The 18,528-nt window shown below is 46.3% G+C and overlaps 1 protein-coding gene across 11 annotated transcripts in view; it reads right to left on the bottom strand.

Moving 5' to 3' along the window:
• The window catches only part of MYO18A (myosin XVIIIA), a 1,313,149-nt gene that overhangs the window by 730,853 nt on the left and 563,768 nt on the right, over positions 1 to 18,528 (bottom strand). For 3 of the 11 annotated variants that reach the window (XM_069615284.1, XM_069615288.1, XM_069615290.1), the window contains exon 5: positions 16,242 to 16,328. The exons of 7 other annotated variants lie outside the window; for them this stretch is intronic. In XM_069615284.1, the coding sequence (XP_069471385.1) occupies positions 16,242 to 16,328 (87 nt within the window). Of the gene's footprint in view, positions 1 to 9,768; positions 9,844 to 16,241; positions 16,329 to 18,528 lie in introns of all 11 variants that reach the window. One more of the 11 variants, XM_069615285.1, reaches the window with a different exon arrangement.

Below are 18,528 nucleotides of genomic sequence, written 5' to 3'. Positions count from 1 at the left end.
CTCATTACCGAGCAAGGACCAGCGGCAGTAAGCAGCCAGGGCAACCAACAGGGTATGCCAACCAGTTGGGTGGCAGATTGTGCAAGAATCGAAGGATCAAAACGTGGCTCTGCCCGTGGCTGTGTCTGCGTAGCGCTCCATCGCTTAACAGGTGTGCCACAACCAGAGCAGCCCCACCGACCACACCGCTCAACTCATCCCCCGAGCCGCACCTAACGGTAACTTGAAAATACCGACCCCACTATCCTTACCTTGGGTGTATTGGCCATGACCCTCATCCAACGCACCCAGCAAACACATGATCCGTGCTTGCCAAAACACAACAAACAGCAATACGGGACTTTAAAAAAAGTAATATATCCACCAGCTGCTCAAAAGCCTGAGCATGTAAATGCCCAATTAGATCATTATTAGTATTATTTTTTCACGGTTTAACATTTTCAGGTTTTTGACAAGCAGGGGGACTTTATTACTTTGTTTAGCCCTTTGTTAATGTAAACAAGGGCGCACTAATAGCCTTATAGACCCTGCCCTCGTGCAATAAGAGAAGTTATGGCCCTGCACACCTCCTTCAACGCCCTCGCTGGGCTCAGCCCTTTAACTCGGTTTTAAGGGCCCACAACTTCCGGTATGGCCCTTGGGCTAGGTCTATAAGGCTTCATTGGCACCCAGGGCAGTCGTTGCAGCCAATCAGGTTGCTCGGATGGTGGGCAGAATCCCACAATCCATGCTCTCGTTCTGAGCAAACCGAGAGGCTGCCTGCAGCCACCCCGCTATTTTCCCCCACCTTCCACCTGTCTCCATCCGTTCACCCCTCCCCACCTATCTTATTCCGTGGGGGCAGAGCCACCCCCGCCACGCCGCCAAGGAAATAGAAGAGGGGCTTTGCAAGGAGACCCAGCTTCCATCTTTGCAGCAACCACCTTATTTAAGAATATTGCCTGAATGACCGGGCGCCGTAATCACATCATGTTCATTCAAGCAAAATAGATACCCGTCAGTCAGCACCTGGGTTTCAGATTAAAAAACCTGGGCCGCCAATAACAATAAAACCTGATCCAATGGGCCGAATGGCTGGTAATGGCACCAGGAGCCACGATTAAGGCCCTTGCGCTGGGCCATGGGCCATTACCACCCAATGCACCTCCCCGGGATTGGGTTTTATGGCTGAACTATAAACTTGGGAATATTGGTAAACCTTCCTCCTTGCACGATGGACCAGCTATGCGAACCAGTACAGCCTGCAGAGTTTTCAGACTAATGGCAGCCAATCATCCACGACAGTCCAAATGGATTGTTATATTATCCACAAGCCCATGTTAATGTAAATACCAAAAGCAGAGAGGGCCTTCTCCACAGAAAGTAGTGAATGCCAGTCTGGCATTTATACTGGCATGTAAAGGCGTTACCTGCTGCCACCATTTCTCTTGAAAGAGCAAGATGGGTTACAACCGCTTCATAAACCTTGGTAAACGCCCTCACTGCACTTGTGCCATTAATTCGGTCTTCTGGGCCATAATGGCTAGCACGGCAGTCAGTATACATCCTAAATAAAACTCAATCCTAGAATAGAAACAGGAGTTTTCATTCGATTGCGAGTGATATTTTCATTGAAACTTTTGGGGTTCTCCAGAGCCCTAATCGCCAAGATCCAAACACTCATTAGTGTGACACTTGCGTTCAGATGAGTAGCTGCACTTTGGAGTATGTTCGTGTTTTCATGCGGTGCCGGAGTGCGCCTGAAAGGGGGGCTTATGACGTTATCTTCCCTTTACTCTGGTCACGATGTTTATCACACAAAGCAGGCTTTCTATTCTATGATCTAAATCCATGAGAAGGCTACTTACAGCGCTAATCCTTGCCCGGGGGAGGCACTGCTCAGAGGCTCGCGCCTCGGTGCAGGTACTTTATTCATAAGCTTGCCATACCTTGATATCATTATCTTTACCTGCCTTCCCTTTCAGCCAGGCCATACGCGAGTGCCCATCTTCATGCCCTTGGCATTCACAAGGAAATCCGACACCAGTCAATAACCCACTTATGGAACCTCTCCCTACTGTGTGTTTTAGGGAAATCTCCGTCACTCGCCACAATGGATCTATGTGATTATTGCGACAAAATGCCGACTTTTTTTTTTAAACCCCTTTACACGACATATATATATGCAGGGGGAGATCCCCGCAACCCCCTTCCATATTCATATTATATTCTATACCCCCCCCACATATATCTGTGGTGTAAGGGGGCGGGTGGTCCAAATAAAAGAAAGGCAGCATTTTCGGCCGTCGTAATTGTGAGGGCGACATTTTGGTGCAAGCACTTGATTCCTAACCTTGTGATGCCTGAATAGCATCGTCCTCACCTCCCCCTTCAGGTAGGACATAGGCCAGGGCCTCCATCTTCGTGACCTTGGGTTTATAAGGAAGCCGATCACCGTACAATAACCTACTTCTAGAAACTCTGCTGCATGCTGTAGGGAAACCACTGAGGTGTCAAAGAACTTTGGGGAGATACAAGGTGTGGTGAAGGGAGATGGGGCACTTACAGTCTGTAGTTGCTCGAGTCAAGGCGTGCAAGTGGCCCGCAGCAGTGTTGCTCCTCGGAACATCACAATGTGCCGAGCATCTAAGGTCAGTGGAGTGTAGCAGTGATTAAAAAGCCTGGGTATGCGAACCTAGTCGAGCTCCCCGACCAGCCACCCCTGGGGCCAAGGATCCCATCCCCCTTCAACTATAGGGCAGGCAGGGGGGAGAGGGTGGTCCCTTCCAGACTTGAGGGCACCAAGGAACAGGAAGAGGGAGTAGGCAAGGTGCGAGAAAGGGGGGGGGGGGGGGGCGAGCCAGGCCATCTACTCTGTGCAAGCTTATAAGCACAGGTAAGGGTGCGGGGGGGGGGGGACGGCCTCAATCCTCAACGCCACATGAAGAAGAAGGGCGGAGAGCCAGCAGCAGTGCGGAGAAGCGAACACGGTCGGAGAACAGGAGAAAGGAGTAAGTACTGATGGAGGGAGCATTGTATGATTAAGGTGGTAGGGAAAATGTTGGGAGGGGCAGTAAAAGGCCTGGGGTGGAGGTGAATTTAGTGGGAAGAGGTTAGCAAACGGGAGATGAGGTACAGCAGAAAGCATTAAATGGGTGTTATGAACTGTGCGGGAGTTGATTCGCGGTGGGGGGATTAACCACGGAAACTAAAGTTGGAACTAAAATTGGGCCAAAGACTGGGGTAATCAATGCTCCGAAGACTATGTGCCGCAATAGGCGTGTTATATGCTGTTGAGCTGATGTTTGAAAAAAATAAATAAATAACGGGGCTGTGCGTGCATGCCATGAGGTGCGTTTAAGTTTCCGCAATGTGGAGCGAGATGCAGTGAGTTGTGCAAGATTGAAGAAGGGGGTGTCCGGGGGAGCGCGTTGGTGTCCAGGGGTGGGAATTTAAGCAAATGTAATGCCATTCAGATGTATTGGGATTTTATTCTGTTAGGAATATAGGGGTTACAGCTATCAGGACGTAAAGAAAAATGTATGTGATTTGGAGCGTGGCTGGTACAAGGTTTGTTCGCTCAAAAGTTGAGTAGCGCGGGACGGCAGGCTAAAGTGGGCACTGCGACAAAAAAGCACATTGGGTGTGACTTGGGAGGAAAAATAAAGGTTAGGGACCAAGAAACTATTGGGTGAGAGGCCGGTCAAAAGAAGGGGTGGCAGGTACATTATGCGGCGGGACAGGGTCCGGGGTGGGAATTGAAAAGGAACCCAGCTTTCCTGACCTGAACTGACACGTTCCTTGAAAATAAACACATTCACTGTACTGTATAGCTTTCCAATTCTCCAAATAGAATAGGCAAACGTTAACTACTTTGTAAAACATTGAAAAGGTGCATGGATTCCTTTGAATAGTGTAATGTCATCTCAAGCAGAAACGCTAGGCCTGCATGAGATTTTGGTTCAGGCGTGGGCAACAGCTGAGCCCTTTGGCAGAACTATATGAAGCTGCTATTTCCGCCAGCAGATATGATGGAAAAATATGCAGCACCTCTAAGTAGACGTCGCAGACATACCAGGCGGATACGGGAGGTTATCGAAATAGCAACGTTCTTCCGACGAACTTGGGCCGGTAGGGTTTCTAGGTTCCGCTCTTACAACAACAGAGTCGAGACTGTGCCGAGTGAGACTGGATGAGCAAGTAAAGAGGCGGAATGATAGTGATTTAGACAACGAAAGTAATAAATACCCCTCTGCCCTTAGGGGCTTTCTCATTAATGCAAGATCAGCAGTAGCACATAAGGATGGCTCAGTTGCACTCAGAGGATTGTTCTCCCGATTTACTCTGTATAACGGCGACCCGGTTCACTTCATCATCTGAGCCTGATATTGTACAACTGCTCCCTTCTAATTATGATATTCATCACCTAGTCAGGCCCCCCCCCACCCCCTGGGAAAGATGGGGGCCTGGCTCCGATTCATTTAGCATCTATAACCTGCTCGATACTTGCTCTAAGCCACAATCATCCTTGTGAACTTTCGTTGATTCGGATTCAGTGGTCACCAAATATATCCATATACCTAGTGTTGGTTTATAGGTCCCCTTCTCCATCTTTGGCCGGACTTTGCTTTACATTTCGCAAAGCTGATTGCAAATCTGGTCCGGTATATGCTAATCTGTCCATAATGGGAGATTTTAATAATGTTAGGCCCAATAAACCCACTGACATACACGCTACAAATCTGATTAGCACACTGGCTGATATAGGTCTTCTCGTGTAATCATTTACCAACACACCAAAAGGGAAATGTACTTGATTTAATATTTTCGTCTGAGAAAGACATGTGGCAGTATCTGCTCCATTGCCGGTCTGATCATTTTGTTGTTCCTTATACCATTGTCTGTGCTACCCCTACTGGAAGTATGCCTAATACTTTCGGCCAACGGCGGCACTGGAAAACGGTCTCTCCTACAGTTGTTGTTAAACACCGTGTGGATAGTACCAGCGACTTCATTGCCAAAGAGAAGCAGGATCTCTGTAATGCTCTGCTGAATGCGATGACAGAGGTAGCAAATGCTCTTGCGCCCATCAAAGCCAGTATAATACGAACTAAGACTTCAGCTCCTTGGTTCAATGCTGAGATAAGGACCATGAAGAAATGATGTCACCAAATGGAACGCAAATGGAGACGAGAATATGATCTAGACTCTAAGCTTAATTATAAGCAGTCAGTGCTTCGGTATCGGGAAGCCATCCGAGCCGCCAAATCTCAACATTTTGCCGAGCGGATATCGGCTTCCTGCTCTGCATGAGAACTCTTCAAAGTACCAAAAGAGCTCTCACCTGTATCCCCCCCTTCTATGGACCCTTTGCGATCAGAAGCACAGTATGATCTTATTAGTTCTTTTTGTGATGAAAAGATTCAGATAATTCTCAAATCTATTGCAAGTAATGAGGACGATGAAACTGAAGATGCGTCCTGGAAGCAGCTAGATAACAAAATAATGTTCCCTGGGATGGATCAATTTGAGTTTATTACAGATGATATGGTCAGGGCGGCCCTTCATGGAGGTTGAAATTGTCCTCACCGGCAAACTTGATTCCTCTCTAGGTGTGTCAGTCCCTACTGGCCGAGGTTATTCCACGTTTTACTGCAGCACAGCAGACTTTTTTCTCCATGGGCTTTGTTCGAGAGGCTTTGAAACACGCACTTGTTTCTCCTTTACTGAAAAAGCCTCAGCTTGATCTAGCCTTGGCCTCTATCGGCCTATCTCACCTTTACCCTATGTCATGAAACGTATGGAGGCTATTGTTACCCCACAACTTTCAGGTTTTTAAGAATCTAGAGCCTTGTTACACCCATTTAAATTTGGCTTCCGCCCCATGAGGGGTACAGAAGCGGTAATGATTTCAGTCTTGGACGAACTGGCATGCCTCCAAGACCGTGGGCCGGCTGGAGTTTTGATTTTGCTCGACTTCTCTGCAGCCCTCAATACTGTTGACCATGGTATTCTACTGAAGGGCCTGAGAGGATAGCAATCACTGGGACAACACTTGCCTGGTTTACATGCTTTTTCTCGAAGTGCACACAGTAGTGTCATTATTTCCTTTTCAACCTCCTCCAAGGTCTGTGACTTGTGGGGTCCCCCAGGGGCCATCTTTGTCCCTGCTGCTTTTTCATTTATATGCAACTTAATTCAGGAGCACATGGTAAGGTTCTATACTTATGCCGATGACACACAGTTACTCTTCCAGCTAGATTTCCCAGAACATGATCCCCCCCCCGTCCCCCGTCCCAACTGAGGAACTGTCTCACAGCTGTGGGGGACTGGATGGCCAAGAATTGGCTTAAGTTGAATGGTGCAAAGACAGATCATGGCGACAGGCGCCGTTGAATCGAAGTCAGCCTGGACCATTGACTTTTGCCCAGATTCTCTAAGCTCACGCCTGCCCCAGTCAATTATGTTAAAAGTTTTGGTTTTAAAGTTCAGGCCTCAGGCTTTAGGGAGCTGCAGATTGCATCAATATGCAACTCAAGGTTTGTAAAGCTTAACATTTTGAGGAAGACGCTGCAATTCCTACCTTTTGAGTCTCGAGCAAAGGTGGTCTCAGGTGTATTGATTACTGCAATGGATCCATCTTGGCCAAGCAGCTTTCTTGGTCCAAAGATTGCAGTTTCTTCAGAACGCTGCAGCTTTGCTGGCTCTGGGAGCTGGTCGAAAGTCCATTCCGAAGATCTTCATCCTCAACTGCACTGGCTTCCTGTGTGTAGTCGTTTGAGTTCAAAACTCTCTGTATCACTCATGATTTGATATGGCATTTATAACGCGCCTGTACATACGTTTTTCAGGCCATTTATCAGCTGGGTCCTGAGTATCTGCAGACTAAGCTTATTCCTTACATTCCCTCAAGGCAGCTCCGTTTGGAGTCTCAGAAACTCTTGAGGGGCCTGTGCTTTCGAAAAGCATGGGTGGGTGGTCGTGCTTTCTCCACCCTTGCTCCTGGTATGTGGAACTCACTACCAAATCATCTGCGAAGCATAAATGATCCTTTAGCATTTTGTGAAGCTCTTAAGACAATCTTTTTTGTTTCTGGCTACGATTTGAAGACTCTCGGAGAGGACTTGCTCCCAGACTATTTCTTAGCACCTAGATGCCTTCTGGCCATAGTGTTGCGCTTTATAAATGCTATGACATTACATTATACATGGCACAGAGGACCAATCCGAGGGTTGCTCACCAACCCCAATTACCTTCATAACTCCCATTGGGCTAACTGCTTCCGGTACAGCCCTTTCCTCAGTGCCATCAATTCAAGTGGATGAACCGCCCCTGCCCTTCTCTAGTCCCCAATTGAATGGCTTGTCACCTGCATGGCTCCCACATAGGCCAGGTGAAGGATGTCGGCCAGTGGTGGGCATCGCTGTTTGGAGCTCACTCGCCAAATTGCCTCCCAGAGTCAGCGTGCTGCTCAGCATTGAAAAGAATGCTCCCAAGTGTCAACTCTCGAGAGTGGTGCAATGTTATTGTTTTATCGTGAGAGCGCCAGCAGTATTTTATCGGCACAAACATAACATTTCTTAAATGCAGTTCAATTTTAATTATTTTGCTTTATGATGGGAAACCACCCTGCTACCTATGGTTCTTTTTATTCCCCCTTTTTCATTGTGATTTAAAATCTTTGTTTTACAAAAAAGAAGACACTCAGCATTTTAAAACATTACTTTTGTGTCACTAACTAGACATACCATAGCACGCCATAACGGCATGGCACTGTGAACAATAAATTACAAAAGGACATCGCACCTGGAAAAGATTGCTCAGCCAGTCGGGTGCCTGAGAAAGTGGGCGGCTGGAAAAGCAGGAGAGAACTGCCAGTTTACCACCCACATTTCCATTCAGTCGGTGCCCCTACCTCTCTGCCCCTCCAACACTCTGCCCGTGCCCCCCACCACTTCATCCCCAAGCCACAATCCACCCACAATCGACAAATCTGCTGGGGCTCCGGCACCCCAGTCGATCCCCTCAGACTGCAGTCTTAGAAATTGAAAAGGGACATGGTCCATTTTCCATCTTCTGTGGTGGTGGACATCTTGTTTTTGTTCTTTTTATGGGAGATTGGGCTCATGCAATACGCACTGAGTGCATCTTCCATGAAACAAAACACAAAATAATATCCATTCGCACCCTAGACGAAACCCCGGGGACACACATTGCTATCACCTTCTTGTTGGGGGGAGTCCAGGGCCAGTGGCGCCCTGATCCCTTGCAGAGAGATGCTGCAGTTGAAAGTGGCCCTCTGGAGAAAGAAAATAACATAATCCACTAGTTCAGCCCCTGGCAAAAAATGAAGAATTGAGGCAGCTTCATAGTTTAAAACATACGCCCCAAACTGGCATCATCACAAGCAATCACCGAAAAGCCACCCTTTAAAGAGGACTTCTATTCATTAATGCAGTCACTTTATAGTTAACATTGGTGACGGTGAAGGTACAGTTTTAGCAGTCACTGATAAAAAAAAGGATTGGCCATCCAGTTGCTGAGAAGGCCGCACGTGACCCCCCTTCTGCAGAAGGGATTTCCCAACTATTCTCTGGAATGGGGTTTCTTCGCATTTGTCCTCTAATGCACTTTTTACCAACATCGCAAGGAGGGTCACCTCAACCTTTCCTACAAAGTTGATGTACAAAGAACAAAAGCCAAAGCATAACAAGCCCAGATTGTTAATTAAGATTAGTTACTCTACAATGAAATCGGGTCAAATAAGAAAAGGGTAGAAATCTAGCTAGGACCGAGGGGGCATGCCAAGGACGCATGGGACATAGTTACGGCATAGCTGGAGTTGGCCAACGCCTAGCAAGGAGAGAGAAGCTAAGGCCAGGACAGCGGGGGCTAGAGCAAGGCGTTAAGGTGTATGGACAAGACAGAGCAAGGAAAGTGGGGTAATGGCAGGAAAGATCGGGCATAACAAGGAATAGTATGGAAGAAAACAGCATCGACTGATGGTGCATAAAGAGACATTCAGGACAAAAACAGCAGGGACTGAGCAGAGCATAGAAAGGGAAGTAAAGAGCAAATCACTGAGCGGCCATATTATGGAATGGTGGGCAGGGAAATATGTAGAACTGAGAGAGGTGCAGCGACATAGCCGGAATTGGGGAAAATGGACACAATCTACTGTGGATAACGTGCATAGCAAGAACTGATCGAGGAGCTCATATCCGTCATTGGGGCGGAAGGATTAAAAGCGGCGAAACAAAAGTAAATGTTGAGAGTGCACATCAAGGGCGTACAGAGAAATGCAAAAATAACTCGCAAAGCACGTCACAACAGATGATGTGGTAGAGGATTGGTAAGGAGGTATTGAGGCTGTAAAGAAACGACTTTTGAAGATGGGCAAAGCAAGGACTTCTCCCGAGAGGCCTGGTAGGGGCTTATAAGGGGGGGCAGCAGGACTTAAGAAGAGCACAGTCTAGCTAAAAGGAGCACAGCAAAGACTAAAGGAGCTGGGCACCACATTAGATTACGGAGAGGGGCATAACCAATGATTTTTTAAATGAGCGTAGCGGGGACTATGAAAAAGGCGCATAACGGCAAAGGGAATGGCAAATACATACGGAGAAGCACGGAAAGATCTCAACAATGGCATAGCAAGGAGCAAGGGCAGCAGAGTAGAATTCTAAGGGACGCAGCACTGATTGTGCAAGCAAAGAACGCAGGAGGGAATGGGAAATAGCGCATACACAGATTTACTACAGTAAAAGCTACAAAACCAAAGTAATGAGTTACTGAGGCCATGAAGATCCTCTCGAGTCTTCTCTGAGCTTCATCCACAAGTGCCAGCTGGGAAGCAGAGCAGGCTGCCTGCAGGTCAAAGCATCAGTGTCAGTACAGAGGCAATATCTACTGAAATATAGAGCCAACGACGTGCAACCTAACAGCCATTTATATTGTGCCATTACCACCCTAGTGGTTTAATAAACAGAGAAGACGGCCTGCATGCATGAACATAAAAATATGACAAACACAAAACAGAGAGCAGAGACTATGGGAACTAAACAGGAGCAAGTCCATGAACATACACTGTGGAAGAGTCAATGGACACAGAGGGAAAGTTCTCGGACGTACATCATGTTAAAGTGCCTATATAGTATATCAGAAGAGGGTCCACTCAAGTTCTAGCAAGAAATAATCCATGTCTAGCAGAAGGATGATGGTGGACATTACAACAGGAAAAGCTCCATGTTCAGTATGCAAGGAGCAAGCAAATAGGACTTACACCACGAAGTATTCCATGGACATTGTACAAGGACAGAATATTTGAACATACCAGCAGACAGTTATGGGCATTATGTTACAAGGCTCCACTTAGGTTACACCGGATAGGGTTTACTGGTATTATACTAGGAGAGACTGCAAGGTGTTTTTTTACCAGGAGAGAGTCCTTAAGAAATGGACTAGGAATAAGACCACGGGCCTTATAGCAGGAGAGAGTGCATGAACATAATACCAGTAAAGAGTGCTTTGACCTTATACCAGAATACATTGAATCAATCTTCTACTCTGGAAAAATCCACGGGAGAGAGCGTATGGATGTTCTACTAGTACAGACCATAATGGGGAAAAGGCATGGGACATTATACCAGGAGAGGGGACACGAAGGTTATACCACTGGAAAGAGTATGGATGTAATAGATTTATGGTCGTTATACCACGGTAGAGTTCGGGTCCTTCTAAGGGGAGAGCGTGCATGTACACAGCATGTCTGTGCAAAGTTCATAGACACTGTACCATGAGAGATTCCATGGGCATTAAACTAGTAGAAAATGCACTTCCTTCATACCAAGGAAACATCCCAGGCCTATTATACTATGAGAGGGTCATGGAAGTACGAACAGGAAAAGGTCCTGGGGCCTTCTAGTGGGAGACATTATGTGTACATTAAACCAGTTTGGAGTGCATGGACATTAGCATCACTTAAGTGGTGTATTTGTAAAGCTCAAGTTCAACCAGAGATAGAGTGGAGCTAAATAACAGATGTTTACTGACACCTACTTGGACCTTACACCAGGGGAGAGTCCATGGAAGAAATACAAGGGGGAGTCCCTGGACGTTATACTAGGAAAGAGAATGGGCCGGAATAAGACAGAGTGCCGCTCTGCCCCCCAGACGCTGGGGTCACCCCACGACTCACACAAGGCCAAGAGCAGACCACTTTCAGAAGAGTCGGCACCGAGCGTTACCTGAAAGCAGTCTGCTTGTTACATTGCAGGCACGAGTAACCCGTTTTTCGGAAGACAACACTGCAGGCAGAAACTGACAAAGCCTCCCATACAGTGTTGCAGCTGTGCAGGCCAGTATATATGTCCTGCAATTTACAGACATCTCTTTATTAGGGTGAATAAGAGTCCATTATTCACTTAAAAGGGCTTCTTACTGAATCACTATAAGGTATGTTTAACATTTAAAATTGTTGACATTATGATTTCCCCATAATACTCTTTGCTTTTATGCAAATCGATGAAATGGGATCTTTGAAGAGATACTCTGTTGCGCAACCTGGTCAGGCCTCCTTCCCACAGCCCCGCCCCTCCAAAGAGGTCGCAATTCTCCCCAATACATTTTTTCCATTTTCCAGCACGGATTACAGCAAGGCACACCTGTAAACATGCTTCGGATACACGGATTACCTAAAGGAGAGATTCCCTTCCTACTGGAAGGCAGCAATCGAACAGTGATGAATTATCAGCCGTTTGTGACATGCACCTCCAGAAGGTGGCACTCATCCAACACTACCCGTCAATGACAGACGTACAGAACAGAATTCAATTGCCCATCATATTCAAGACTCAGTATTACCAGAGAGGTCCTCATTCCAACTAACAAAACTTCCAGTATATGAGCATGGCTCCTGTTCAATGGAAACTCATGCAAACTTGTGTTGTATACCACACAGTGGGCCTCATCACGACTTGGGCGGTAACGCTATTAGCGCGGGGGGTATTAGCCCTACCGCCGAACTCCCCAGCGCTAATAGCGCCGGATCACAAGTTCGGCGGTAATGTCAATCCCCATTCCCCATTGAGCCCATTCGGGAATGCCCCATTCCCCCTTGGGCTCAATGGGGAAATTTCGCGCTAATACCGCCTGATTTCCCGCCGGCGGTAATAGCGCGAATTTTCGGCGGATTTCCCCCCAGCTCAGAGCTGGGGAGAAATCCACCGAAGTCCTGCTTTGGCGGACCCTTAAATCCGGCGGTAATAGCGCTACCGCCGGATTTAAGGGTTACCGCTGAAGTCGTGATGAGGCCCAGTGACTAAAACTAGCGAGGGAGCCCCAACAAACCAAGTGGGCCTCAGGCAGATATTTATACATTTTATTCATAATAAATGGTTAAATTCTGTCTTTAAAAGCACTCAATCTGTGCAAAAATTGGTTAAAATGCTACAGTTTACAATCAGTTGTGTAGGATAGCACATGGAAAAAATGCAATAGATGTCAGGTCACCAATAGCGCACAGGAGCATTTTCCAACACATTTTCATGATTTCTTTATCCACAACAAGCATTCTGCTAGGGCAAAAAGATATTTTCATGTTGGCTGTGCCCAAACATGCCCATTTTGGTTGCACCAACATAGGTCCATATTCACGCATAAGAACTTTTATGTTGGCTTCTCCCATGCCAGTAAAAATGCTACGCCAAAGTCAGAAAACGTTTCCGTGCTGGCTATGCTGATATAGGGTAGTATCCCCACATAAGAGCACTGAGATTTTCCTCACCCATAATGCCAGTAAAAATGGCCTTGAGCCGGGGTTCCCTAGATCTGGTAGCACCCGGTACAAGGGACGCAATGAAAAATGCATGCAAGGAAGCGATCTGCCTGCGAAAGCAGCACAGCCAACACCAACTACTGAAGGATAACACTATCCAAATTTGTGCCCACACGCCTTTTCAAGGGCCACCATAGATTTGGTATCCTATTAAAAACACTGCCTGCAGACAAGCTTCCAGGAATGCCACTGTGGGAGAGGTCTAACAACTACTGGGATACTGGTCTGCAGGAACACAGCATCTCTGTAGACCTGTACAGGGCACTGGCCCACGGGAAGGATTCCAGGGAAGCCACCGTGACAGAGGTCTAACAATATGGGGATATAGGTCTATAGGAAGACCGCATATGAGATACTGGTGTATAAAGTTTGTAATAGGAATGCTCTGTTGCCAGTGGTTTGCAAGAGAGCATTTGAAATCACCACATGGCGGTTGATCGGCCAGGAAACCTCTATGAATCCCAGCAGGGCATGGGTCTGCAAGGAATCTTTCTGGAATACCACTGGGGCAGTGGTCTGCAGGGCATTTTACCACAGCACCACATGGCTGCAGATCTGCAAGGATTCCTGAAGGGAGGCTCCAGCCCAGAAGCACCCATCTACTGCCAGGACCACTAGTGCACTGGCCTGCAGGCAAGCTTTGAGGGAGCCACAATGGCAAAGGTCGAATGACTATGGGGATACTGGTCTGCAGGAACAAAGTCTCACCGTAGACCTTTATAGGCCAATGGCCTACAGGCAGGCTTAATGGAGCCCACTAGGGTTACAGGTGAGCAAGGATACCTTTAGGGAGGGCTGGGGGCACCAATCTGAGAGAAGCACGACCAGAGCACTGGTCTGCGGATAGCTTCTAGGAGGGCCCCATGATTCGGAAGTATGAACAACTCTAAACATGACCACACTGATTCCTATTAAACAGCCTCATTATGCTGGACCTTTTTGACTCATCGTCTGCAGTGCACATCCTCTAAAGCTTTAAATCAGCTTCTGACAGATAAAATCCAATCCTGTGAAAGTTACCATTTACCTCCCCTCGAAGAAGAGTCAACAGGATTTCACCATTGACACACAAATGGAGGAACAGGATGAGATTGTCATCGAATCCTGTGTTTCTTCTTGTTCAGCTCAAGAAATGAAAACTGCTGCTGTGCCATATTTGACTTGAGAGTTAAACAAAATATCAGCTTGCACTTGCCCCAAACGAAAAATAATGGCGACACTGAAGGCAGAGCAGTACTGCTAGGCCCAAGGCATTCAGTGCTGGAAACACTGAAACATACAACAATCCCGGAATCTTTCATAGTGGACACATTGAGCTCTCATTATTCATCCCCCTAATGTCTCCCCTCCCAGGTCTCTCTAGACTGTTTCTGGCAACACCACCTCTGCTCAGGGCTGCTGTACGAATGTGTCACCTCTACTTCCTGCTGCACCATAGTTCTTCAACAAGGAACTACTCCATTGATCGAGGTCTACTGGGAGCTCTTCCAGGGATCCAACCCTTGCGCTCAGGTCCAGCCGCTTCTGCCTGATTAGTGATCCTCCAATGAGGCTGTTTCATGCATGCATCACGTTGGCTGGGGAGTTCCAGCTGTACTGGGGGCTGTGCTATGGATGCACCACTTCTCTGGGTGGTGCACTAAAGAACCCACCACACCCACTGGGGAATGCTCCTCCAACGCACCACCTTCACTGTGAGATGTTGCATGGATACACACCATCTGCCGTGTCATGCATCGCACAGCTCTGTATGAGCACCCACCGACTAACCATCATGCCGGTTTTGCATTATTTGTGGATACAGTCATCCACATTGTTGTCAATCTCAAATATCTAGCCTTTTTGTTGAGAGCCAGTATGACTTCTTCCGAGAAGTAGCGCCCTCGGGTTCCTGTGCCACAAATTCACAGATCTCTCGTTTTCCCCCATTCCATGCCGGAGAACGCCATTCAGTCCCATTCTTTTCTTGGAACCCTGAATGTAAAACAGAACAGACAATACGTAAAAGTTGTGTGCATTGTCCTTCAATTCCAAGAATAAACGGGACTGAATGACTTTCCTCTGCAAAGAATTGGGAAAGTTGAAAGCTCTAAATTCATTCCTTCAAACTTATCTTCATGCAGGCTTAGAGGTCACGCATCATGCGCTCTACAATGACTCGTCCTGTGCTCTAAGAGTTGCTGACTTTGGGCTTTACATTGAACGGCTTCCCCTCACACTCCTCTTCAATGTAATTCACGGTCCTTGTTCCACCACACTAGATACACCCCTCATCCCATTTCACCAGCCGATTCACTATGCTTCTGCACAATAGCACCCACACATTTTCCAGCTTATTTGCTAGTGGCTTCTATGGAGCTTTGTAAAAAGTTGGATCAAGACTAGCTTTGTTTGGGGGTGAACTTGACGTAAAGAAACCTACTTCTCCCAAAGTTGTACACAATGCTTTTTAAGACATTTCTTTTTGGGGTTGGCTAGAGAGCACTATAGCTGTCTGCCACCACAGATTGTGTTAAAATGATAACATCACATGAAGGGAGTAATTCTGTGCGACACAATATTCTATCCATCCGATGCATCACTGGCTAATGTGTGGCCTCTTCGCCTACACCAGAAGAGTGCACTGTAAAACATTGAGACTTACAAAGAGAAAGCAGCAAATAAGGTACATCGCAGACAGCAGCTGCAAGGGAAGCAAATGGGATTGTTTGCTTATATCTTATGAAACAGTTCATAGCAGCACAATTGCTGCTACGATTAAGCGGATATAGTTGCATAGATTGGCATGCACAACAAAATAGACCATGGCAGCAAATAAGGGTCACAAGGCCCATCTAGGACCACCAATTCGCCTGCTACATTTTACTTAGTCTCCAGCTATGTCTTTGCTCTTAGACTATACATTCTGTTTACTTGTTTGCACATCACTTAGTAGAATAAAAAAACGTTGCAAATATTAACAAATCATATGTTCTTATTCCTTTTGTGTCACACAAGTCACAAGATTTTTTTTTTTTTTTTTTTTTTTTTTTTTTAAAAGGAACCCATCCCGCAATCAATCTTACACAAACATCTTCATGGAGAACACACTAAATTAAAAAAGAAGGCCTATTGGCTGGGTTAATGCTAGCTATTATTAATTACACCAAATTCACTGCCAAAGAGCTTGGACTTTATGGTCTTTAATGACCAGTCTCGTCTTTGCTTGCATACCGAGATAAACATACCATAGCCACCCTTAACCAGTCTTCTAGGTCCTACGCCAATCTAGGACTCCAGCCAGCAAATAGGTCTGCTATCCATGGCCTGACCCTGGTTGCATTACCAGGTTTTCGATCAATAACCAGACCTTCAAATGTCATAAGATAGTAATAGCAGGAGATGATTAGGTATCCATGATTGCCCCAAGCCGTGTTAGTCCACAACACACCTGATTTGGGGGTTCAGCATCAGTCTCCTCAATGACGAGAGGTGTCGGTGGATTCCTCGTCGCGTTCTTGATAGAAAGCTCGCTCTCCTTCACAAGGGCCCAAGTAGGAAAAAGTTTGCAGGTGAGAAAGTGGTCAGGGTACCGGCACTCATCTCTTGCAACCCATGCAACAGAAATTCAGTGTCAAGACTGCGGGGCCAACTGTGCAACCAAGGCTGAATCTTGCCAACAAGCACCCCAGAAACACCCAGTGCACAGTGGTACATAAAAGCATGCACATGTGAACGGAGCTCATTACTTTTATTACTGGAAATACAACAAATAAGGGCTTTGAAAAACATGTTTTTAATTTCATCTTTAATGTTTCTGTAATTTGTACTGGGTGATATTTGTGAACTGTAACCCAGCATCCTCCAACTACCATTTTCTCCTGTAGTACACACTCATGATTTATAAGTGCATGTATGAACCAATTAAGAAACAATGGATGCACCCAACAGTAGCACGAAACTCCACCACACAACTCTGCCATTAGCCTCTTATGACAAAAAATAGCTAAACTGGGATCCGGGCCTTGACCCCAAATGTGAGACCACCAATGCCAATGAACCAAGAAGCAGTGATCGTCCAACAGGCGCTAGACCCAACCCACTATACATTTCACATCATCTATGTGAAAACCTCCATCAGTACGAACACCAGGGTCATTGAGAGCCCAAACCACACCATGTTTTCAGAATAACCTCTTTGACTATAACTCCCATTTGGGATCACCCAATTCAAATTTCCTTTGCGCGGATAACCTGAAAACATCAAGTGGCATTGGCTATCACAGACCGCACTTGGAAACATGATGTCCAACATGCATCCCCAAGACAACAGGCAACCTAAGAGTACTGCCCAGATGGCAGAGAGAAACTATTCCACAGAATCTTGCTGAGGACTATTAGTCAACTTGTTAACTTGGACCACAGCCCTGAATATCTGGAGGCATTTCCATTATCAATGAATGAACATTATAATTCAGGTCATCTTTAATATGATGCTGCTTGTTTTTTGTTGTGGTCTTTAATTATCCATCATTTGGGTATCCTTCTTTTAAAATGTTTTCAGGATTAATATAATTGGCGTACAATGTATACTGGGCCAGGATGCTAGCTCAGTGTCAACGTGTTTGTCTTGAAAGCAAGAAAATGCAGAGCAACACAAGTTCGAATACCAGTCCAGCACTTAGAGACTGGTCTGTTTGAAGCACGTTAGAAAAAAAATAATTAATGTATGCATTATAAATATGCGATTATTGTTCTTTAGCATTTAAACTGACTAAATACCTGCACTATATGTCACGTGCCTTTATATTGATTTCTTCACATATGTTATAATTAGCAAAAGTATGATTTGTATATATTAACCAATGAAGCCTGTGGCACTCGTGGTTGCACGGAGTAATCCTTATTGAAAGAATAATACATAGAAAGGATTAACAGTTATTTGCCAAAAGCAAAAACTATAATGTTGTAATGTCTACTACCGAGTTCCCCGTGTGTTACGGGTCCCCTTGTAGGTATGTCCAACATGTATCGTGTATGCCTCTTGATACAAAGTATTTTCCCTTGCTACCCTCCCTAAGCTAGAGGACTTGTCTAGGACACCGATTTGACTCTTGTCTGAAATGCAGCTGGACTTTCCTCATCTCCAACCCCTATGTGATCTCCCGTCGCGCTCCCCCTCGGAACTTCTCCCCTTCCACTTCCCCTGCACTTGCGCGATCTGAATGACACAGGGCCTAGTAAGATCGTTGTTTTATCCTCCCCCCCGTTTCCCTCTCCTTGTCTTGTCCCGCCTAGAAACACTTGTGTACAGGCGCGTTATAAATGCCATATCATACCCCACACCTCGTCTCCTGCCACCACCTTTCCCATTTCTGGAGGCAGCTCCCGTCACATTCTCCAGAACTCCACTCCACCTATTTCTTCAGTGACTGCTCATGGTGGCCTCCACTGCACCCTCCTCCCCAACATCTTCCGAGAAGCAACTTCGAGCTAAGGGTATTTATACATCGCCCAGTCAATTCTGCCATTGTTTCCTCAATGCTAAATATGAAACATGTTTTGCTTAGCTAAGGCAAACAGAGTAGCAGTTCCCTCCTGACGAAAAGCCTTCAACCCTAAAACGCAGCAGAATGTTCGACCAAGTGGACAAGCTCCAACAACGTGGGGACAACACGTCATTGCCTCGAAGTGAATATTTGCCTCTTTTGTACATCAATAATGAAGGACCCCGGATA

Source organism: Ambystoma mexicanum, chromosome 9, assembly GCF_040938575.1.
Source record: "Ambystoma mexicanum isolate Mex_15411 chromosome 9, UKY_AmexF1_1, whole genome shotgun sequence".
Lineage (NCBI taxonomy): Eukaryota > Metazoa > Chordata > Amphibia > Caudata > Ambystomatidae > Ambystoma > Ambystoma mexicanum.
This window is presented reverse-complemented; position numbering and strand designations above follow the sequence as displayed.